A 24461-nucleotide genomic window follows, 5' to 3' on the forward strand; every position below is an offset into this window, starting at 1 on the left:
TCTCCATTACTGCAAGAAGTGTGATAAAATCTCCTGTTACGGTAGTGAACTTTTCTACTCTTGTTACATCTGTTTTCACTTTATATAATTTAAGCCTTTTCTATTTGATATACAATTCTTTTTTGTTTTGAGACAAGGTCTCTCTGTGTAGCTCAGTCAGGCCTTGAACTCACTATGTAGCCCAGGCTGGCCTTGTATTCAAGGCCATCCTCCTGCCTCAGCCTCCCAAGTGCTGGGATTACAGGATGTGCCCTACACCTGGCTGATGTACACAATTTTTAAATTGTATGTATTTGTCTGTTCTTTAACTGAAACTATCTTTTTTGGATTATAGACCTGCCTCTTCAGACAACATTAGACTGGATTTTAATTTTTATCAAATTTGAAAATTGTGCCTCTTTCACTGGAGCTTTTAATCCTTCTGTATTTAATATCATATATCTATATGTTTGGGTTTTTATCTACCATGATTACCTGTGTTATCGCTACCTGTGTTGTATCTACTGTGATTTCTTATATCAGGGGTATCTTTTTTGGTGGAATTTTTTCCCTCCTTTTTAAGGATTCATTACTTTTAGCATTTCATTGTTTCCCTGTCCTAATTAAAGTTATCCATTCTTTTTATCTTCTTCTAGAAATTATCTCTAATAATTCCATTCATCATACTAAACTCTAAAATTCAAAGATAATATTTTCCCCTTTTTGCAGACAATGCCAGGACCTTAAGAACCATTAAACTATTTCACTAATCTATGGGTTCTTGTTGTATAATACTATTCACTTCTACATAGTAATTTATACATTTAATATTTATTTAGAAAATAAGGTAATTTATACATTTAATATTCAGAAGATAATTTATACATTTAATACTTAGATTTACCTATGTTTCTATATACTACTTATATCTTATACCTTGCATTTGGAATCATTTTCCTTCTTACAGTATGATTAGATTACATTAGATTATACTTTTTTTTTTTTTGGTACTGGGGATTGAACTCAGGACCTTGCACTTGCCAGGCAGGTGTGGTGCCACTGAGCTAAATTCCCAGTCCCTAGATTATACTTTTAATAAGATCTTTTAGTATCAAACATCTTTGGTTCTTTTTATCTGAAAATGATTTTATTTTGCTATATTTTTTGAAGCATAGAGAAGTTTTACTTTTGAGTATTAAAGGCAGAGTTCCAGTATTTTCTTATTGATTGTTGAAAAGAATTTGTCAGTGTGTCTCCTCTGTGAAGGTAATCTTTTCTTTTCTCTTTGCCTTTGCTTTTCTGACATTTCATTGTAACATAATGAAGTGTAAAATTTATTTATGTACTTGAGATTCCTTGAGTTTCTTTAAATTGGTAATTAATGTGTTTTGTCAGTTTGGACAAAATCTCACTCATCTATTCAAAGAGCCCCTGCTTCATTCTCTTTTTTGTCTTTCTCTACCCTTCATGCCTTTTAAACCTGTGTTTGTTTTTCCTCATTGTGTCCCCAGGGTTCTAACCTTTTATAACTACTTTCCATCTCTTTGTCTCTTTGGTGCTCCTCTGGATATTTTTGACTTGGCTTTTTTCATTTTCCTTATTTTCTCTGCAGCTGTGTCTGATCTACTACTAAATCTGCCCACCAGGGTCTTTGTTTCTAGTTCTATATGACTTTTCATGTCTGCTGTTACTGTCTATACCCTGCATACATTGTTAATATTTCACATTTTTAATTAAAGAGTAAGAGTGTAGTTATTTTATTGTCAGTGTCTAACAGTTTAGACATCTAAAGTTTTTCTAGTTTTTTAACTAGTTTTCACTGAGGTCTTGAGTCCTTCTTACATATCTGATTACTTTGTGTGCTTATCATTGTAATTGAAATTTTACAACTAGAGCTAAATTGGTGTTTCTTAGGCCAGCCTGAGTGTCTCTGGGCAGCTCTGAACACTCGGGCAGCAGAAATCTGAGCACAGGGTTGATTTACTTCTAGTTCACCACTAGCTTGTTGGTTATTCCTTTGGGATAACAGTTTATTATAAGGAGAATCTCCAGTTAAACTACTTACATTGTACCAACACTGGGATTTAATTTTTCTTCTGCTGCCAATCCTGTGGGATCATTAAATCCTAAAATCAGATTTGCTGTGATTGGTAAATATACTGAGAACAAACACAGTTTCTATGCTCACTTTCCTTTCCTTTTTTTTTTTTTTTTTGGAGTGCATTTGTGGGTTTTCTTTTTTTTGTTGTTAAATTCTTTTATTGGTACATTTTAGGTATACAGCACAATTACATTTCTCATTGGGAATTGTACCTTTACATAATGCATCTTGGTTCTTTTTTTTCCCCCCATTCCTAGCCCTCCCTTCATGCCCTCCACCCTTCCCTATTTACAAAGACTTTATTTCCATTTTTTCCATTTCTCAGCATTTTTCCTTTCCCTTCTTTCCTTTCCCCTGCCCCTCCCACTTCCCCTACCCCTTTGGACCTTTTCTTCCTAGTTTGCATTACCAATTATTCATTCTAATCATTGGTACATTTTAGGTATACAATATAATGACATTCATCATTGGAAATTTGCACCTTTACATAATCTCTCTTGGTTCTTATTTCTCACCCTTGCCCAGCCCTCCCTTCAAGCCCTCCATTCCTCCCTATTTACAAAGATTTTGTTCCTATTTTTCCATTTTCTCATATTAATTCCATTCCCTTCTTTCCTTTCCCATATCCCTCCCACTTCCTTCCCCTTTGCCCCTTTTCTTCCTATTTCACATTACCTATTATACATTTTAGTCCTTATTTACACTTTCAGTTTCTCACACCAGAGAAACTATTCAGTATTTATACATGTGTGTCCTATTTATTTCACTTAAGAGTATTGCCTCAATGTGCATCCACTTAGCTATAAATGTCTCTAATTTCTCATTTTTTATGGCTGAGTAGTACTCCATTTTATTAAAAAACCCACATTTTCTTTATCCAGTCTCCAGTTGATGGGCATTTGGGCTGCTTCCAAGTTTTAGCTATCACAAACTGTGCTGCTATGAACATGGGTGCACATATATCACTGTGGTATGATTCTTTTAATTCTTTGGGGAAGATCCCCAGCAGTGGAATAATGGGGTCAAATGGGATTTCCTTTCCTCTACACAAAAGACAGACTCACTGAGAGAGAAATAGGGCAAATAATTCCTTTCACAATAGCATCCAAAAAAACTGAAATACCTAGGAATTGACCTAACAAAAGAAATCAAAGACCTCTTCTCTGAAAACTATAGCACTCTGAAAAGAGAGGTTGAAGATGATGTCAGAAAATGGACAGACATCCCCTGCTCCTGGGTAGGAAGGATTAATATAGTGAAAATGGTCATACTTCCAAAACTGCTATATAGGTTCAATGCAATTCCAATTGAGATCCCAGCAGCATACTTCATGGACCTTGAGAAAACAATCCAAAAATTCATTTGGAACAAGAAGAGTCCCAGAATAGCAAAAGCAATTCTAGGTAACAGAGACATGGCAGGGGGTATCACAATCCCCAACCTGCAACTCTACTACAAAGCTACTGTGATAAAAACAGCATGGTACTGGCAAAGAAACAGACCTGAGGACCAGTGGAACAGATTAGAAGATGCAGAAACAATGCCAGACACACTCAGCCATCTCATCTTCGATAAAGGAGCCAATCACCCTCACTGGAGGAAAGATAGCCTCTTTAATAAATGGTGCTGGAAAAACTGGGTTTCAACTTGCCAAAGATTAAAACTAGACCTATATCTCTCACCATGCACTAAACTAAAATCAAAATGGATTAAAGATCTAAATATTAAAATAGAAACTCTGAACCAGTTGGAACAGAGGTTAGGTAGAACTCTTGAAGACGTCACTTTACTTTCTGATTCCCTTTTGTCTTTCAGGTCGTCCTGGTAATTTCTTACAGTTTGATTACCTCTTTGTTCCTTTTGGAAAAAAATTTACAATTTTTTTTATTTAGCAGTTTCAGTAGTTTTCAGTGGGAGAAGTGGCCTAAATTTAGTCTAACCTTTCATCATCTAGAACCCGAAATGTATAATAGTGTTTGCCTTATCAATTTTATCAGAAAATCTGATAAATCTTTTTCGTTATCTCTTTTGGGTCATTTCTCTAGATATACCATATGTTGTGTGCTTATACTGTGTCAGAAACTGTTCTAAATACTTTCAAAGCAATTTTCACTCTTGTGCACTGAGATGTAGATATATGGAGGCATTATAATCAAATAATAAGTGATGGTGGGTACACTGAAGCAGTCAGTCTTTGGTTCATATTCTACTTCTCCCACTGGCTAGTTCTGTGACCTTTGGTATGGTCCTCATTTTATTATTCACATTTTAGAGATGGTAAAGCACAGCTTAGAGGCTGTAAGAGCCCTAGGCCATGTAACCAGCAAGTGGCTGAAGTCAACTGCAGACAGTCAAGGAAGGCTATGCTCGCCCCGTCATGCTCTCCTGTAGGCGCAATCACTGTTAAGGTACCCAGAGTACACCAGGTACTGTGGTAATGTGAAGATAGTGGAACTTATGAAAGACCCAGTTCTTTCAACCAGCTCTACTGAAAAGTAGTAGAAAGCAATAACATTCACAGAGGGAGCATCGATTTTGGAAGTGATAAAATTGGTTGTTTTCATTGTTCTATAAGATATGACAAGATTCAAGAAAGTATTGGTGGTCAAGTGAGCAAGGAAACTATATGGTATAACTGTCCTAGAGAACCACAATGCATGCATAGTAAAGACTGAAAAAGACCTATGCTTAAAAGAGTAAAACTCCAAACCTTTTGACTTTGGAACATGTAGATCCACAGAAGAAATGTTAAACACCAGACTACCTATTTTTATGTAATAGGTATATTGGAAGTATATGTAAATAAAAATTTTGTAAATTGATTATATTTTGAAAAAGAAGAAAACTTAAAACTAAAACTTACACTAAAGTAAAACAAGGTTTTATAGAAAAAGTCACCTTCTAATTTATTCATTAAGTGTAAGTCTATATGTTAGTGCAGTGGATTTTCCTAAATAAAGTTATGTGCAAATACTAATACCAAATACTATAAAATTAACAGAAGATACAAGATTTTTGAAAATTATAACTAATTTTTCTTAGTCTTGTTGGTTGAATGACAGCCCAAATGGTATCTTAAAGTTTATATTTGTCAAGAAAATTTTATATACTTTATCAAAAATTGAAATACATCATCAAGATTAAGAGATGTTCTCTGGTTTCTCCAACCTGTCGTTTTTGTCATTATACTTTTACACTCTTTTTTTGTCCCTCATTTGAAACTATGAATGAATAAATTCTTTCAGTAATGAAAAGTCAAACTGCTCTTTCATTTCTTGTTTCAGTTCATCTTGTCCTTATAGCTCCATTGGTTAGAAAAAGAGAAATTAAGAATTTCATTAATGTGTTGCACAAGGATCAAGAGACAAGATTGAAAAATGGAAAAAGTGTGGTTTGGGGAGTGAGACAACCCTGAATATGAAATTAGGAGAAGCATCTATTATGTGCCAGGCACATAGTGAATATCATGTACACATTATCTTTTTTGATCATCATAACAACCCTCTCTTAAGGTTGATATTTTTTTAAATGAGAAATAGAGAAGCTATTATTTTATTCCACAGTAATCCCAACCTACAAATAAACCTATGTTAGAAGTAATGTGATTGCAGGGCTGTGGACTAAGGTCTGCATTCAGTATAGGACTGCAGTTAGAAATTACTTATTTTCCTTTGCTTGCCATGAAGTCCAAACTTATTTTGTCAGAGAAATACATTGTCACATGTAGTATTTAGGTTCCAGATACATTATTGGTTGCACAAATGTTGTGGACTATTTTGGGGATCTAATAATTTCTGATTTTGTTTCTTTAGGAAGTGCATTCAAACTTAAAAACAACTAACTTACAAATATTTAGAACATAAACCATTCATAAATCTGAGATTTCCTATATAGATTTCTGATATATTACTCAGATGCATGCCCTCTGTAGAATTTTTATTTCATTTCCTGACTATTTTAGAAGTGGCTCTATTTTAGTTTTCATTTCAAATCATTGCATGTATTTATGCACTTATTTCTCCTAGTTCAACTCTTTATTTCTAAAAAGTAACAGTTTTAACCAATTATTAATAAAAGTTTGAATAGTCCTAGGAAATTTGTTGTGTACTATTCTATAATAGAATTCAGGTAAGTGTTTAAACTTTTGTTGTTTTACTTTGTACTCTTCATTTAAGTTGTTCTTTTTCCTTTAACTGATACATTTTATCTTTACTGTCTTTTTTTTTTTTGGTACTGGGGATCGAACACAGGTCCTTCCTCTTGCAAGGCAGGAGGCAGAACCACTGAGCTAAATCCCCGGCTGTCTTATGTTTTTATATATTAAGTAACTAGTTTTATCAAAAACATGTTTTCTAGAGTTACTGAGTCTTTGAGGCAAATACTAATTATAGCCAATGGCTAGCCATTTTATGGGTACTGCCAATGGGGGTGTAGTGGAAACTTTAAAATAATCCTTTGTGTATGGACCAGTGTGAACTGAAGGCCATATATTGGATTTTATTTGTAATCAAATATATTGGACAAATTATTCAATACTTTCTTTCCATATAGATGCAAAGGACATAAATCCACCTTGACACTAGGTTGAGGGACTGTCATAATGATTTTTTTGAAAGAAATTTTTAAAATGTATAAGTTAAATGTCAAGATCTTTTTCCCCAAAAAAAGACATGATAGAAAATTGCTTACTTGATGTTTGATAACCCCTAATATTTTAATACATATTAACCATTAGCAAGTCTTTTATCTACATCACAACAACTGAACTCAAGAAGTAAATATTAATAGATTACTGTCATCTAATTCTCAGACCCTACTCAAGTATTGCCAATTTTCTGATAATATGGCGAAAGGATCCCCCAGTTCAGAATCATACATTGCATTTAATTATCATATGGGTTTAATACCATTCAGTCTAGATCAGTATCAGTCTTTCTTTGACTTTCATAACCTTGACTTTTTTTTTTTTTTCTTGGTGCTGGGAATCGAACTTGGGACCTTGTGCTTACAAGGCAGGTGGAGGTGCCACTGAGCTAAATCCCTGGCCCGACCTTGACATTTTTAATGATTAGACAGTAGTCATTTCATAAAAGATCTCTCCATTTGGATTTGTGTCATATTTCTTGGGATAAGATTCAGAATATGTATCTTTGGCAGTGATGCTGTTCTCATTCCATCCTATCAGGTGGCATATAATTTTGACTCATCCCATTCCATACTAATGATGTGTTAATTTTGATTCCTAGGCTAAGATGCTATCTGCCAATCTTCTCTACTGTAAAATGACTCTTTTGTTCTACACTTTGTAATTAGTACATATTTTGTGGTAGGGACGGGGTACTTTGAAACTGTGTAAGTATACATTTATTAGACTTCCAAATTATGAATTCATATTTTTCCATTTTTATTCAGTACATCATCATCTGTTAATATCACTGATTATTTTGAGGTTCGAATTGCCCCAAACGCAGGCAATGGGAACCCGTTCCAGATGACTTCTGTGTCTTTTTTTTTTTCTGATCATTGGTCATTTATTTTTTTTCCTTTAAGTTTATTGGTACATTTTAGATATACAGTTACATTCATCATTGGGATCTTGTACCTTTACATGATGTATCTTGGTTCTTATTTTTCTGTGTCTTTTTTATGTTATTCTTTGAGCACTTCCTTGCTCTATGCCATACCAAAGAATTTCAGGTCATCATGTACTTTCCCTGCCCCATCCCAGAATCAACCATTTCTCCCAGGTCCCTGGCTGCCCTTCTCACCTGATTTAGGGTGCTGACACACTGTACTGTCACCCATTTGTGGGTGACTTCTTAACTGCTCTCAGTCCCGGATTCCTATGGCTGGGTTGGTCAACACCCGTGGCCAATCTTCTTATTCTGCTTGGGTCCTGACACCTCACTTCAAGCAGCCACTCTACAAGGAGGCCTTCCACGCTCTGCCAGGGTCCTGACTTCCTGCACCAGGCCATTCCTCACTTTAGAGTGCCATTTCAGAGGGACACTTCTCAGTCTCCTTATTCAAGGCAGAGTCCCAAGGCTAGGCTGTGCTTTGGTGTGGATGCCCTGTGAGCCCATTCAGGCTCTGACATGTCATGCTGGGAACCCTCCTCATCACCCTCCTTATCCCGCTTGGCTCCAGCATTCATTTCAAGCACATCACAGTTCCTTTCTGAACCCTGCACAGATGCTCATCCTGTGGGCTATACTTAGTATGGGAAGGGGGAAGAGAAAGGACCAAAAAGGTTTATTAGTTTATCTTAAGTTGTTGGCTGAAATAATATTTTATTTAGAAGATCACTTTGCTAATTTTGATAATGAGAATCAGAGCAAAAAGTAGAATTTGAAAAACATAAATTAGTTTATTATTAGAGATTACTTATATTTCTTGAGGAATCGCCATTGAATAATTACTTTTAAGATCAAATTAAATGAAGATTAAAATGTGCATGGCTATTTTAGCCAATAAACTTATCAGTTTAATATCATGTGCTCTCTACTTACTCATATTTGATTGCTATTAGATATAGTACTGGTATTTGAATAGATAAACCTTTATATGAAAATATCAAAATATGTTTTGTATGAAGTAAAAAATTGTGAAAAGAAAATTACAAAATGCATAATGACCTTAAATAAACATATATTTGTAACTTGATTATTTTTCTTTCTCTTTTAAATAGAGGAGTCTTCATTTTGGCTTCCCTTGTATGGCAACATGTGCTGCCGATTAGTTGCTCAGCCAGCTTGTATGGCTGAGGATGCATTTGCAGGATTTCTTAATCAGCAGGTTAGTGGACTTTAAATAATCCTACAATTTTAGCTCCAATTGAGATCTTAATGTGTAGGTAGTTGTTTGACCTTCAAATACTGAGAAGCCTTTTTTAAATATTAATTTTTAAAATGTTATTAGAAACTGGGGAATGTGGGCATGAGAAGGATGTCAAGGGGAAGAAGGGTCTGGTGCAGTTTTGATGGCTAGGGAGCTACCTCTGCATGCTCCTACAGTAGCAGGATAATCAGCAACAGAGGCCTCCTTGTGGAAAATGACGCAGCTACGCAACACCTTTCACATAAAGGCCCTTCTGGCAGAAAGCTTTTGGCACAGTTTGGGCCTCTGGGCTTCCAAAGCTGCCTCTGTGCAACCTACACCTGATTTATTTATAACCTTAGTTATTTATATTCAGTAAATAATTAATTGTGGGCTTCAATGAATCAATAGCTTTTTCTAAAAGATTCCATTAAAAGAAAGAAAATTTGCATTCTTACCAGGTAGTCAACATTTTCTAATGTTCTGAGAACAGTAAGGGAAAATTAAATTTTCAACATTGAGAGTTATTTTTATAATTTTCCTGACTCATGAATTACTGTGTAATTCTGAGAAGTAATTTTTTAATAGACTAGCTTTTCTAAAAATTGCATTAATTTGTGATTTGTACGTAAGTTATATGGTAATCATTACCTTCATTTTGCTTAATGCTTTTTGAGAATTTCAAACTTTTCTTCTCGATAATGAACTCACTCTTGGATTTTGAGCAGATAGGCTTATTCTGTAGCAAATAAGTGGGTAATTATCACATTTTAAAAGTTCTAAAATATAATTTAACTTTGATAACTTAAGTATTGCATTGAATTTGGAGTTATGATGGCAATGATTTAAAATTGATAGCTTTTTGATTTTTTTTTCCTAGCAAATGATAGAAGGTTTAACTGTTTGGAGAAGGCTGTATTGTGTTTTGAGAGGGGGTAAACTCTATTGCTTTTATAGTCCAGAAGAAATTGAAGCTAAAGTGGAACCAACCTTGATAGTGCCCATTCATAAGGTAAATGAAATGCTCTTTTGAAATTACAGATAACAATGCTTTATGATGTTTGTTCTTGTCTATATACTTTAAAAAGTTGCCATTTTATAAAGAAAAGGATTTCTAGAAATAGGTTAGGTCTTAAAGATAATTTAATCTTTTATTATTTTGCATTACAGAGCTTATCCTTTAAAGGAAATACTGTATGTTTCCTAAGAAGAGCCCATGGTAATGGAAGTCCATACTAGTAAAAAGGTTTTAAATCAGAGGATGTGACTCCACATTTACAATATATTTACATTTTTCATGAATATATTTTACTAAGAATGATATGAATATAAATGTTTAACTCATGTTACACTGATGCTCTTTGTAGTTAATATTCAAATGAACCCATGAAAAGATTCCTGAGTATACCTTCTGATTTCTTAGGCAATTGTTGGGTAGTTGTCCCACCTCATGACAGGGCAGAAAAGCCTGAAGGTTCATTTAGAATAGTTGAGTACTTTTACTGCTCTTAAAAAAATAGTACTCATTGCCTAGAGAATAGGTTAACTGTATTAACATTTCTTACAGGTTTGATACAAAGGAGACTCATGAAATTTATTAATTCTTTCACCCCAAATCCTGTAGGAAGACTTTAGGATAAGGCTGACTTAGTGTGTTTTATCCATGTCTTAAATTTATTTTCATGTATTGTCCAAACCTAGTGTTTATTAGAGAATTTTTCTTCCCCACATTTTTATAGTACTCCTACTCTAGAATACTTTAATGGTACTCTAGAGCAATATACAATGTTTTCTGCCTGTAGACCATATTTTGTTCCTAGTTGTTTTACTTGCTTGCCTTTGGAGTGGTTCAACTGGAAGGAGTATATGATAAAATATGAACTGTCACATTGGTTAACTGTATCTGTTCTACATTGTTTGAGAGATTTTCTTTAAAAGAAAAACGTAAGTCATATTGCAGTTGTATTCTTGAAAACATGTGGGTACTAGTCTTCTGATCTATATGGACTTGATTTTAGTTCATGATCTTTTCCAACAGTAACATTTTTGTCTGTTCTATTTACACTGCTTTTTACCTGATGGAAATCTTGTACTGAGACTTTTTATCATATAGTCCACCTAATTTACCTGTTTTGTTTATTAGAAAGCTTAGTGATGCTCTTAAATAATATGAACAATTAATTCCTCAGTATTATAATATGGTGAATTTATTTTGGCTTACAAAATTAGTTTTATGAAATGTATAATTTTATTAATGAAAAATGAATATATTTTCTATTACTTGCCAGGATTTATTGTATTCATATGTTGTCTTTCACTTTTTTGTATCTTAGTCTTTTATTTTATTTAACTTTACTGATTTTTGTGTCAGGGATCGATCTCAGGACCTTGCACTTACCTGGCAAGCACGGTGACACTGAGCTAAATCCCTGGCCCATACATCTTTTATTTTGTATATATTTGAAAATTTCGAATATATACAAAAGTTGGAACAGGATAATAAACGTTCTTATACTGTTTACCTAGATTTTCAGCAATTAACATTTTGTCACGTGCTTTCTCTGTAGTTAAATTTTTTTTCAGAATTATTTGAAAATCAGTTGTAAACAATGTAGCACCCTGAATGTTTCAACATGTTTCTCTTAAAAACAAGGACAGTTTTCTTCATAACCATAATTCTATTATCATGCTGAAGAAGTTTATTGTTGATATATTATCTAATATACAGAACAAATTGCTCCAATTGTCCCCCAAATTAGTTTTTTTCTAATTCTTATTTATTGTTTGGTCCAGAATTCATGGCCACCATGTCTTTGTTTCCTTTTATCTAAATTATGCACTTCATGTCCTGCCTTTGTTTGGGTATTTCACGGCAGTGACACTTTTTAAAAGTCCAAGCCAATTTTTTTCTCTTAGAATATGTGGACTAATTGTTTCACTAGATTCAGGTTTAATATTTTTGGCAAGAGTTCTCCCATATGTGATTATGCTAACTTGGATTTTTTTTTTCATATAGGAGATGGTTTATTATAAAAGACTGTATGTAAAATTTAGACAACAGGTTATATACAAATTAAGAGAACATTCAATTTGAAAAAGGAAGTAGAAGTTAGCTAGCTGATCACTAATGATACTTTGTTTAAAATTAAAGGCAAAATGCATATGAAACAGTCACATTGATTTGGTAGCAATAATGGTCTTTAATTTTCAGAAATGTTTTGCACTAATCTCACTATTCACTGTGCTGTTTTTAAGTCTGTAATGCCCAGTACATAACTGAAATTTGAAATCCAAATAAATCTTCAATACACAGAAACCCATACTGGAGTGTTCTACTTTAGTATCCTAAGCAATACAGAATTATACACAAGATAAAAAGAGAAGAAAACATCCCTCTAACCCTCTCTTAAATTAAAAAGAGACACACAAAGTACATGTGTTGCATTTCAATTATGTCAAAAGACAATACAGATCTGTTGGTTCAGTAAGTATATCTCTTTGCAGTATGCTTCACCTTTCTCAATTATTTTTAAATCTTAATGTTGCTAGTGCCAGGCAGTAGATTAAATAGCGCCTATTCACAAATTAACTGCATCCGCTTTTACAGTATGTAAAAGATACTTGTAAGTTCCTTTTACTGAACCAGTGTACAACAGTCCACTGTAAAACTAAAGGACTAACAAGGCAGTCCTTAAGAATTTTACCTACAGAATGATGTACATACTTTGAAATATTTTCTTAGCTTCAAAAGTTACTTTAAAAAAGTAATTCAGTAGATTGACTTGACTTGTAAATAATCATCTTAGATTTTAAATTGCAAAAATCCATCACATTGCTATTGGGACACATTGAGATAAGGCTAAAATTTTTTTCCAAGTTAATATATTGAGAAAATAGAACGATAATTCTGCAATAAATCAGTTTTTGTATTTTTAAAAGCAAACCAGTGAAGGAAAGGACAAAAACCTTTGGTCCACTTACGTGTTTATGAATGGAAAAATTTATAATGCAAATTCGCTCATAAAAAAACTTAGGTACAAATTACAACATTACAGATAATCCTTTGTGTTTGTTTCACATGGAGACCTTAGCGACTCACCTAATATGAGTACTCCAATAAGTAGTACACAAATTGGAAGCATCTTGGAATTGTTAAGTATATTTTAATACATAAATTTTTATGCATGCTTTAAACAGTTTTTAAAAATGAGAGAATCTAAACCAGAAGTATGGCCAGCACCAGCATTTAAATTTTCTGATTTTAATATTAGTCTGACATAGTATTAGTAACCATGCTGCACTGAGACATGTAATGGTACAATCTTAATCATGATTTGTTAAATATTATACCCCCACTTCCCCAGAATATTTAGGCTGGTCATAAAGTTAACAATGTGTAAGTACATAAGCATAATCATTTATGGGCAGCTTCTTGTATAAATTGCTGTTGAGCAATACACAAACTGCCGCAAAGATTTATCTTTATAGGTAGACATTCAAATATACCAATAAACAACATATCCTGAAAATATGAGCACATTTTAAAACATTAAGACAATTCTGTTAACTGTAATAGTCCACAGTATGAGTAATAAGAATCTACTTTAAAAGCAAAACAAATAAAAAAATTAATCAGTATAGTGCATGATTGATTCAACATAGTTCCCAGGGAAGAAGCCAGTCATTCGACTGAAGACTCCTTCATACCAGCCATCATCATTCTTCTTTATCACGTAAATGATTGCACCCTCCATAAATGACAGCTCGTCATCCTTGTCTTTTGTATAATCATATATTGCAACAACCTTTTCAATGCAATTCTTGGGGGGGCAGGCAGGATCCCCATCTGCGTATGGATCATTGTACTGAACTACTGCAGCTTCCTCATCCTCATAGTCCACTGGGGGAGGGGGAGGTGGAGGTGGGGAGTCATCAAATATGGGAATGTCATCTGGTGGAGGAGGTGGTGGTGGAGTTGGGTTATTGGCAATGTTTTCCTGCACCCTGGCCACGAAGCCTGTGAGGGGTATCTGTGGAGTCAACTCTAACTTGGATTTTTTTTACTAGATAAATGGGTAGTAAAAATGGAATCCTACCTATTTTTCTTACATGTTGTACCATGGAATATGAACAGTCATAAACCAAATTAAAATGTAATCTAAACAAATGATAATTTTAAAGTCATTAGGTTTCTTTGAAGATTGTCTTTAAGCTATTTATCCCATGTATCTCAGCCCTTCAAAAAGTAGGCATGGGATTCCTATATGTTATTTCTGTTTTACAGGTGAAGAAACAGACTTGGAGATCAGATAGAACTTGCCAAACTGTTAGGGAAAATTAGGTGACTCACTGTTTTCCTGATAGGTAGGGAACAAAAGATAAAACTTCATAGACTGTTTTTCTGTTTCCTCAGAGACATACTACTAGGCTTGGATTTGGAAGGCAAAATTAGACTTTTTCTTGTATCCTTACACACTCCTGAGTCAGTTTTAAAAGTCAGAAGTGGCAGTAAAATGAGCTTGAAGCTACAATAAACCTCAAAGTGATCACTTAGGCATGTATTGAATCTTTACCATTTAAATTTAGGAAGGCACTTATAATGAAACTCCCCTGTTATTATACCATTACATCTGTATTTCTGGCCATAATGGTATGGATATAATTCCAGAGTAGTCATAACAGTATTTATATAGCCTGACTGAATTGACCATTTTTTTAGTTGATTTATTTTTTTCTAGTAGTAATAAAGGCTGATGGCCAGGTGACTAATGGGATTCTGTAGTCAATCAGTGGCATTATTAGGATGACTAAAATCAGCATACTTAGAAATTCCTGTGCTTATGCCACAATTGACTATCATATATTCACAGGAAAATTATTAATCTAGTAATTTGCATGGACTTGGCCTTAAATTTGGGGACAACATGTACCATATTTGATCCTGAAAACTAATCCTTTAACTATCTCTCCCCACTGTAATGACTTTTATCTAAGTGCAAAAGAGAATTTGAAAAATTAAACATGAGGTAAGAGCTACAGTTGGGAAAATCAATATAATTTAATTGCTGATCTCAAAGTTGAAGCTAATGTCAAAGTCTTCCATTTTCTAACTTTATAATACTGCCATCTTAATTTTCTTTCTTTCTTTTTTTTGTAACGGAGATCAAAATCAGGACCTTGCGCTTACGAGGCAGTAATGATGCCATCTTCATTTTCTTCAGTGTTGCTTCCTGGCCTTTTTCATTGTAGAAACTATATTTTTCAGTTCCTCCTTCCCCTTTAGATTTCTTTTGAACCCCTCCTTTTCTTTTTATTACTTAAATTCTTTTATTGGTACATTTTAGGTATACAACACAATTACATTTCTCATTGGGAACTTGTACCTTTACATGATGCATCTTGGTTCTTATTTTTTCCCCATTCCTAGCCCTCCCTTCACCCCCTCCACCCTTCCCTATTTACAAAGACTTTATTTCCATTTTTTCCATTTCTCAGCATTTTTCCTTTCCCTTCTTTCCTTTCCCCTGCCCCTCCCACTTCCCCTACCCCTTTGGACCTTTTCTTCCTAGTTTGCATTACCAATTATTCATTCTAATCATTGGTACATTTTAGGTATACAATATAATGACATTCATCATTAGAAATTTGCACCTTTACATAATCTCTCTTGGTTCTTATTTTTCACCCTTGCCCAGCCCTCCCTTTAACCCCTCCATCCCTCCCTATTTACAAAGATTTTGTTTCCATTTTTCCATTTTCTCATATTAATTCCATTCCCTTCTTTCCTTTCCTCTACCCCTCCCACTTCCCCTTCCCCTTTGTCCCTTTTCTTCCTATTTCACATTACCTATTATACGTTTTAGTCCTTATTTGCACTTTCAGTTTCTCACACGGAGAAACTACTCGGTATTTATACATGTGTGTCCTATTTATTTTACTTAAGAGTGTCGCCTCCATGTGCAACCATTTAGCTACAAATGTCTCTAGTTTCTCATTTTTTATGGCTGAGTAGTACTCCATTTTATAAAAAACACACATTTTCTTTATCCAGTCTCCAGTTGATGGGCATTTGGGCTGCTTCCAAGTTTTAGCTATTACAAATTGTGCTGGTATGAACATGGGTGCACATATATCACATGAACCCCTCCTTTATAGTAAATGTCATTGATCTTCATATTTGAAAAAGTCAAACATTATCCCAGTCACAAAATACATCTATTAATTTGTATTCATTTTTCTCAACTTATAAAATGATTCAAATTTACAGAATAGTTGAAAAATAAAAAGCTATACTGATCACCTATATACCCACCACCAACTTTTAACAGTATTGTCATATTAGCATATCTCTTTATATGTGTCTATATTTTCTGCTGATCTGTGTAAACATAAGACTTCAACATTATGACACTTGATCTATGAATACTTCAACATACAACTCTTAAAAATAGGGGCTTCTTATGTATGTAATTATAGTACTATTAAAATTAATAATTAAAAAATAATAATTTTCTTATATCATTTAATATATCATCTATATTCAGATTACCCCAGTGTCCCCAAAATATCCATTTAACTTTTTTTTTAATTTATAAATTTTATACCTGTTTAGTGTCTCAAATTACTTGGTTTTAAAATGCAAGGTAGGTATTTTAATTATCTCTTTTAAAAAAGATTTTATTTGTACATGTTTGCAGTTCATGTAGTTTACAATCATCTTTTGAAATAGTTACATGTACATATTGTTTTCTCTGGAAATTTTTAAGGGACACATGCAATTTTTGTATTTTTAAATAAAGAAAGGATCTTTGATACATGTCAGTTTGGTATTTTCTGCTATATATTATAAGGACCAAATAAAACTTAAGAATAATGTTTTTGTCTTGGTTTTTAGTATATTTTCAATACTGAGTCTCTAAAATTTTTTAAAGTGTAATAGCATTAAACATTAAATATAAGTTAGAGTTCTTCTTTTGGTCATCTTTTTTCTTTTATGGTTTAGAAAATAATTTTTTTAATGCTACTTTAAAGTCATGTGGAAACAAATTGTTCAGTTGCTGAGGTATATAAATAATAGTTCTTTTACTTTATTCACAGGATCTGTTCTCTAACTATAATTCTTGTCCTTCTAAATGGCATTTCCTGTAAGCCTAAGTTAGTTCATTAATTTTCATAGGGAGCCATCTGTGGAAATAGTCACGTTAAGGGAAGAAAAGCCTAAAAGCTACTCCCCTCCCCTTTTCAATCCAAATTTAAAAGGGTGATTTACTTCAAAGTGATTGCTTCAACTTCAAAAAACTTTAGTAAGAATGTTGTTGAGCAAGACATTCTCAATAATGGGTGCTTAACTGAATCTCCTATACATTGTACAAAGCATTTTATTGGGCAAAGCTTTATCCATTGCCAGTGGAGGGGGAGTGGGATGGAAAAGAAGTGTGGGTACCCATTTGAGATCAATAGTCTTTTCTTGATTTAAATCCTATACATCATTCATTTTAATAATGTAATCTGCATTACACAAGTCAATAACACTACTTGGTATGCTAGACCTTTATTAAATTGTCTTGAAATTACTTTTAACTATTTTATTTATCATGGACCCTAGAAAGCAAAGTTGTTGTGAAGCACATGGGATTTTATGAGTTTATGTGAGTCTTCTGAGGCCTATCAACTATTCAAATTGTCCATCATCAATTATAATAATATTTCAAATAGTCTGTTTCTTTAGAAGTTTAAATCTGACTTTATTAATTTATTTAAAAAAAAAGAATATCAAACTAATTCCAAACCAAAAGGCTTGGTTTAATTTATGTTATGCTTTACATAGTTCTGATATTCCTTGCCACTTACTATGGTGGTGTGCTTTCTTTGTCACTAGGCTATGTATAAAATCTGAAGCTTGTTCTAAGCAGCAAGCTTTATTTGTTTTTATTCCTGATTAACAGGACTTTAGGTCAAACATGTGTCAAAGAAGCCATTTATCTTTACATGTTTATGAAGAAAACATGAAAATACTATTTCCATTACAGTTAAGAAAGAGACACCTACTAGACTTTGGTTTGTTTGTTTGTTGAGACAGACAATGTAGGATATCACTGTGGGTCTCACTACGTAGTTGAGGCTGGCCTTGAACCCACTATGTAGCCCAAGCTGGCCTTGAACTTGAAGCAATCCTCCCGCCTCAGACTCCCAAAGTGCTACAATTACAAGCGTGTGGCACCATGCTTGGCTCTATTTTTTTATATTTGTATTTTTTTAAATTTTTGTAAAATTTTAAGATAATCTATACAGAGAAGAGTATAAATGGACTCATCCATACCCTTAAACATGGCCCCTACTCTAGACTCCTAGAGACTATGTTTGAGTTTAAATACCCCAGTTGTGTGACAAGAAATTGTAGTTTTTTATAGTTAATATATCATTAAAAAATCTAGGCAGTGTTCAAATCTCTCAGCTGCATAATTTTTGTAACAGTTTTTAGAATCAGAATCCAAATAATGGCCATATATTTCAGCTGATTGTTGAGGTTTTTTGAGCCTCAATCTGTTAGCCCCTCCTGCCTCCCCAATACACTCTTTTATATTTGTTGAAGAAATTGACTTATCCTACAGAGTTTTCCATAATCTGCATTTTGCTTGTTGCATCTTTTGATAGTTTTTTTTTCTTTTTCTTTTTTAACATCTTTTGGATCATATTCAGGTTTATTGGTTAGTTGGTAACAATACATTTTAGAAAATTGTATACCTATATCAGGGGGAAATTACAAAATGGGTTTTCACTCATATGAATATCAATTGATGATCATTTCTTAGGTCCTTTGTTTTTTTTGCAGATTGTGAATTCCTAATATTTTAACATTCTTTCTTCATTTATTGGCTAGGATATCTACATAATTGATTTAGTTACTCTGAGGTACAATTCTTGCAGGGAAGGCAGGATAAATTCCTGATATTTTTACATTCATATCAGTCACCAAAACAATGAGATAGTTTCCTAGTACCCTCCAAAGGTGAATTAGTAAGTTAGTTTATTTAAATACACTGAATTTATAGATTTAATTTAAAGACATTAATCCTTTACTATTATTAATCCATTACTATTATTATTGATGCTTTAATTGTTCCATTTTTGACTAATGGAATCCTCTTTGGGTTGGTTCTTGAGTACTTTTGACACAACCCTAGTAATCTTTGATTTTGGAAAGGATAAAATGTTCCAGAATTATCATCTGCATTTCTTACACCCAGCCTGGTAATTAGGCATTTCTCCAGTGATCACCGATTCATTTTTACAGACCATAATCTGGTTGCAGTAGTAGACTATTTGAGGTCATATAGTCAAAAGTAAAATAAGAAACAACGTATAAAGCTAGTCTTGGTCTAGTAATTTTCCATTTCTACAGAGATAGAATGTTAAAGAACAGTGTAAACTCAAAATAATGAAAAACCCGAAGGAAAATTTGACTTCAGTTTGTTCTGTTTTTGTAACAAAATTGACTCCTCAGATTAGGTTTTGGTAGACTTCATATGGCCTACTCTGGGTGCCTCCTCCATTTTATGTAGTGGAAGGTTATACTTCCCTCTGTACTGTTTTATTAAAACAAAGCCAGCTACCTATTAAAATTTCATAATAATATCACATCCATCCACAAATCAGTAAAAGTTGAATATATAGCCTCTTGTGTCAACTGAACAGTTTGAGAATACCACAAACAAAATGAAAAACTCTGTCTCACATGGAACACTTCTTTCTTAGAACACATTTCTTTATACATTAAAGAGTCGATGTGGAGAACTCCTTCTAAGATCTGAGTCTATTAATATAAAACTTTCTTTTAGCATTATCTGAATGGGTTTTTTTTTAGTCATTCTTTTTATTCATCAAACATTTATTAGCCACTCATTAGGTGCTAGACAATATTTTAGGTGGTAAAAATACTGAGAGGAGGGCCAGGGATTTAGCTCAGTGGTTCTGCCGCCTGCCTCTCAAGTGGAAGGTCCCGAGTTCAATCCCCAGTACCAAAAAAAAAAAAAAATACTGAGGGGAAATTTCCCAATTGCACCTTTCATGCCCTCCTCAGAAGAGGTATTTCCCTCACCTGTACTTTTTATGGGTCCATAGTCATAACAGTTCTAAAATGTACCTAAGTGTTTTCTAATCACTTCACTTTCTGAGAAGTGAAGCCCTGAGCATCATTACTGGTATTTGCCTACACTAACAACAGTTTGTAAATTTCCTGACGTTCGAGGAACTTTTTATAACTACTTTTCCTTTGACATGTAATTTTTAGTTTAAAGTTTCCCTTAGTTAAATCATTTTGGGTGATAAAATATAGAAATCAATTCAAATTCTGCATTTCATTTGCACCTTTTATAACTTCTCACGTTTAAAAATGTAATGGTACTTATGGTAACCAGAGTTAATGGAATGTACAGTATTTATCTGTATATTTTATTTTCTTAGGAGGATATAGATGATCTGCTTCATCACATTTTCTACACAGCAGTTTCATTTCAGTGATACCTTGGTAAAAATACAAACATTCATCTATAAAAATCACATTCTTTTAAAAAGTTGAATCTCTTTTAATTCCATTTATAAAAACTAGTCAGGAAATTGTATTAACATGAAACTGGATGGAAGGAAGCACAATTTTAATAACAAGAATACTTTTTTTAAGGAGATCAATTAGGTGTGTTTTTCAGTTTGCAAGGATGCCATTTAGGACAGCATATTTTATATTGTATAAAGAATTACTTAAAAGACATATAAATAATTACTTCATAAAGTTTATTACCAGGGATTTATAAGTGTAGAGAGAACCTGTTATATGATAAATGAAGATTCTAGCCATAAGTCCCATTATAATCCTTAAATAACATTCAGCATTCTTAGATTCCTACAGTGACAGGATAGAATGACTTGATGGTTATCACTCCTTACATTTTGTGATACTCTAAATGTTCAAAGTTATGTTTACTTTGTACAGAATACATATTTTCCCATGTGATTTTTGAATAAGTATGAATTCCCTCAGAAAAGAACTCCTTGTGTAGTATATATGGTATTAACCTGCTTGTATTTACTTACTTTTCACAGAATAGTTTTTCTTCTTTTTGCTACTTCCCTAATACCCACATAAACATCATTTTATGTGTATACATTTTGGTTGTCACTGTACATACAGTTTATCTTCACCTTATACTCAACTAAAGAATTTTTTTTCATTAGTACACATTTGTAGTACATTAATGATTACATTTCACTGTAGGGAATTGATATATGTACATAACACATTTTAATTCTTTTTTTCCTCCTTTTATCTTTCCAGTATCATTCATTTATCTTATAAGACTTTATGAAGTTAATTATCATATATACAGATTGAAAACCAGACTAATAAGCTAAAGAACATATAAAACCTGTAAGACAGTTGTTCCAAGTTAAGGTACACTAGCTTTTGTAACTGCCAACCAAAATATTTTTCACCACACATAGGCGTAAGCATGTTCCTCTATGGCTCCTCTGCCCCCAGGGGCTGTTGGGCACTTAAAATGTGTCTGATCTGAATTGAGATTTAAGTGTAAAATACAAACTGGATTTTGAAGACAGGGTATGAAAAAAGATTATAGAATATCTCAAATTTTTACATTGATTACATATTAAAATAAAAATATTTTGAATATGTTGGGTTATATAAAGTGTACTATTAAAATTAATTTCACTCTTTTTATTTTTTTTCAGTGTGGTTTCTAGAAAATTTTGAATTACATTGGGTATGGCTCACATTATGTTTCTACTGGATAGTGCTGCCCTGAGGCAGTGTAAAACTAATCATATAGGCAGTAAAATCCCTATGTTTGGATAACTCTATGGTCTGAACTACATGTAGTTGCTAGTTTGCCATGTGGCATGGAAGTACTGTAGGTGACTTGGGAGTTCACGTCTTTCTTGTACATGTAGACACAATCAGTGTCATTACAATGTCATGCCTGGTACCATCTGAAAAGGTTACTATTAACATTAATGAAACCATTGCCTTTGTGGTAGAATGCTATATTCAATATCTAATTTCTTTATATTATGAGGATTTAATATTATGAGGATTACTTTATAGATCTTTAACTGTTAGCTTTGTAAATGAATGTTACATATGAAATAAATGTTAATGAGGAAAACCTGGTTCCCTGCAATAAACACTAAGTTATGGTTTTACTACTTTAACTGATAACATTGTAATATGTATGAATATTAGAATAAGAAACTACTGATTCAGTTTTATTACTGTTGGAAGTATAGTTAATATAATCCACATTAAAATTATGACATACTGTACTTGTTTTATTGAAAATTTTAGGATGTATATAAAAGACAGCAAACTCCTACTTAAATTGAGATATATCAAAACAGGTTATGTTTTAATTTCATAATTTAGTATAAGTGCTATATATTACACTTACAGGTTTTTTTAGTACAAAGCATTCTTTCTAAAACTTTCTAGAGTTGTTTGAAATTCTCAAAGCTACATATTTTAACTTTCAAATGATGAACATTAAGATTATAATTACATCTTGTGTGAAAATTGTAACCAAGCAATAAAACACTTCTTTGATCACTAGAGGAAGCTTTTTTTGAAAAACACCAATACTTGTCTTAATTTTTAGGAAACCAGAATTCGGGCAATGGAAAAAGATGCCAAAAAAAGAATCCATAATTTCTCTGTCATTAACCCTCTTGCTGGACAAGCTACAACTCATATTTTTGCAGTTGACAGTAAAGCAGATCTTCAGCAGTGGATGGAAGCTTTCTGGCAACATTTCTTTGATCTTAGTAAGTAGATATTTGGATTTTCTAGTAGTGTATTCATGAATCCTGAAAGGTTACACACAGCAATCTATTAAAATTGTAACCTTAAGAATTTGTAAAAAAAAAAAAAAAGAGAGAGTTTGTAGTAAAAAATTTTGATGCACTTGAAAAAAAATTGGCAGTATATCTTCAGTGCATTAATCTCTTTTCTCCAAAGTGTCTTTCCAGTACCTGTCTCTCATATAGTATACCTTTGAATTCCTAGCATTGCTCTGGTCACTAAACAAGTAGATGACATTTTCTCAAAATACTAGATTTTGTCTTCTTAGGGCAATGTGTTTGATTTAAAAGATAAGAAGAGAGCTGAGGAGCAAAAATCTTTTCCAGGACAATGATGATCCTAAAATATTGAAATGTTCAGAAGAAGCCTCATTTTTATGTAACATGTAAACTCTAGATGTATTATAATATCATTTTGAATATGATTCAGAGTTTTTTCTTTTTTAATTTCACATATGATTTCTTTATCTCAATAACATTGTCGAATGGCATGGATTACAAAAAAATAGGGTGGCAGTAATGTATAGGGTTCTTTAATTTTCAATTTAAAGAATTTTTACCAATAGGAAAATATTTAAATTTAAATATTTAATTTAAAGCATTTATTTGTATTTACTGAAAGTAAATTTAACAGCATATTTGTTATGTCTGTAGAATGATATTCTATAGAATTACAAAGTAGAGCCATTTCCATACAATGAAAAGTTATTTCTGTGTCTCATAAAAATAATTCTAGAGACAATTTAGTGAATCTGTTTTCTGGAACACTATAAAGAGTTAATACCTTCAGGTCTCAGAATAATTTTTTACTCTCTGATTCATGGTTTTATCAGATATTTTAATGAAGATTGGGAAAGAGGCAAGAGAGACAGCTAAGTTTATTGATTACCTCCCATGAACACGATGCTTGATTTATTTTTCATGACATCCCCATGAGTTAGAAATTATTTCACTGTGCTCTAAAGCAAGGAAAACTGAGGCCTAAAGAGGTTTCTGGTTCATGACATTGAACTAGAGGAGGATCCCCTTGTGTAGTCTTAAATTCTTTAGGACTTGTTTTCCATAAATACCATCCCTAGGCACTCAATAAATGTTTAACTATTCATTCCATGTTTATCAGTTTGCAAAACATTCTTTATTTCAAAATTTCAGCAGATCTTAGACGGGTCACTTTAATGATACCTTCCTTAATGGCTAAAATTTTATTTATTTTATTTAGTACATGTTTGTATTACCTAATGATTACATTCATTGTGGGGAGTTGGTACACGTACATAACATACCTTAATTCTTTTTACTTCCCCTTCCCCTTGAGCTCTTCCCCCTCCCTCCATCTTTAGATCCCTCTCCCCTAATTCCTATTATCCATCCTTTACTTTGCTCTTTAGAACATTTATACTGTACTTTGGGATTTCTCATATAAGAGAAAGGATGCTATATTTAAGTATATGTGTCTGATTTACTTCACTTAATACTATGTCTCAACATGCATACATTTTCCTACAAATGACTCAGATTTCCTTTATGGCTAAGTAATACTCCATTGTGTCAATATACCACATTTTCTGTATGCATTTACTCTTTTTTTTTTTCCAAAATAAAAACTGTATTTTTGTTTTTCTTTTTTTTTTCCAGCTTTTGTTTTTGTACAAGAATTCATAGTTATCATATAAGAACTTACACACAGCAGGCTGTCTCC

General features: G+C 32.9%; 1 protein-coding gene across 6 annotated transcripts in view; it reads left to right on the forward strand.

Moving 5' to 3' along the window:
• Positions 1–24461, forward strand: part of Rtkn2 (rhotekin 2) — a 73872-nt gene that overhangs the window by 38922 nt on the left and 10489 nt on the right. For all 6 annotated transcript variants that reach the window (XM_087184809.1, XM_021239170.2, XM_021239173.2 and 3 more), the window contains 3 exons: positions 8769–8875; positions 9777–9908; positions 22561–22726. In XM_087184809.1, the coding sequence (XP_087040935.1) occupies positions 8769–8875; positions 9777–9908; positions 22561–22726 (405 nt within the window). The remainder of the gene's footprint in view (positions 1–8768; positions 8876–9776; positions 9909–22560; positions 22727–24461) is intronic.

Source organism: Heterocephalus glaber, unplaced genomic scaffold, assembly GCF_053883595.1.
Source record: "Heterocephalus glaber isolate CG9 unplaced genomic scaffold, H.glaber_assembly_v1.0 deba00001497, whole genome shotgun sequence".
NCBI classification, from domain to species: domain Eukaryota; kingdom Metazoa; phylum Chordata; class Mammalia; order Rodentia; family Bathyergidae; genus Heterocephalus; species Heterocephalus glaber.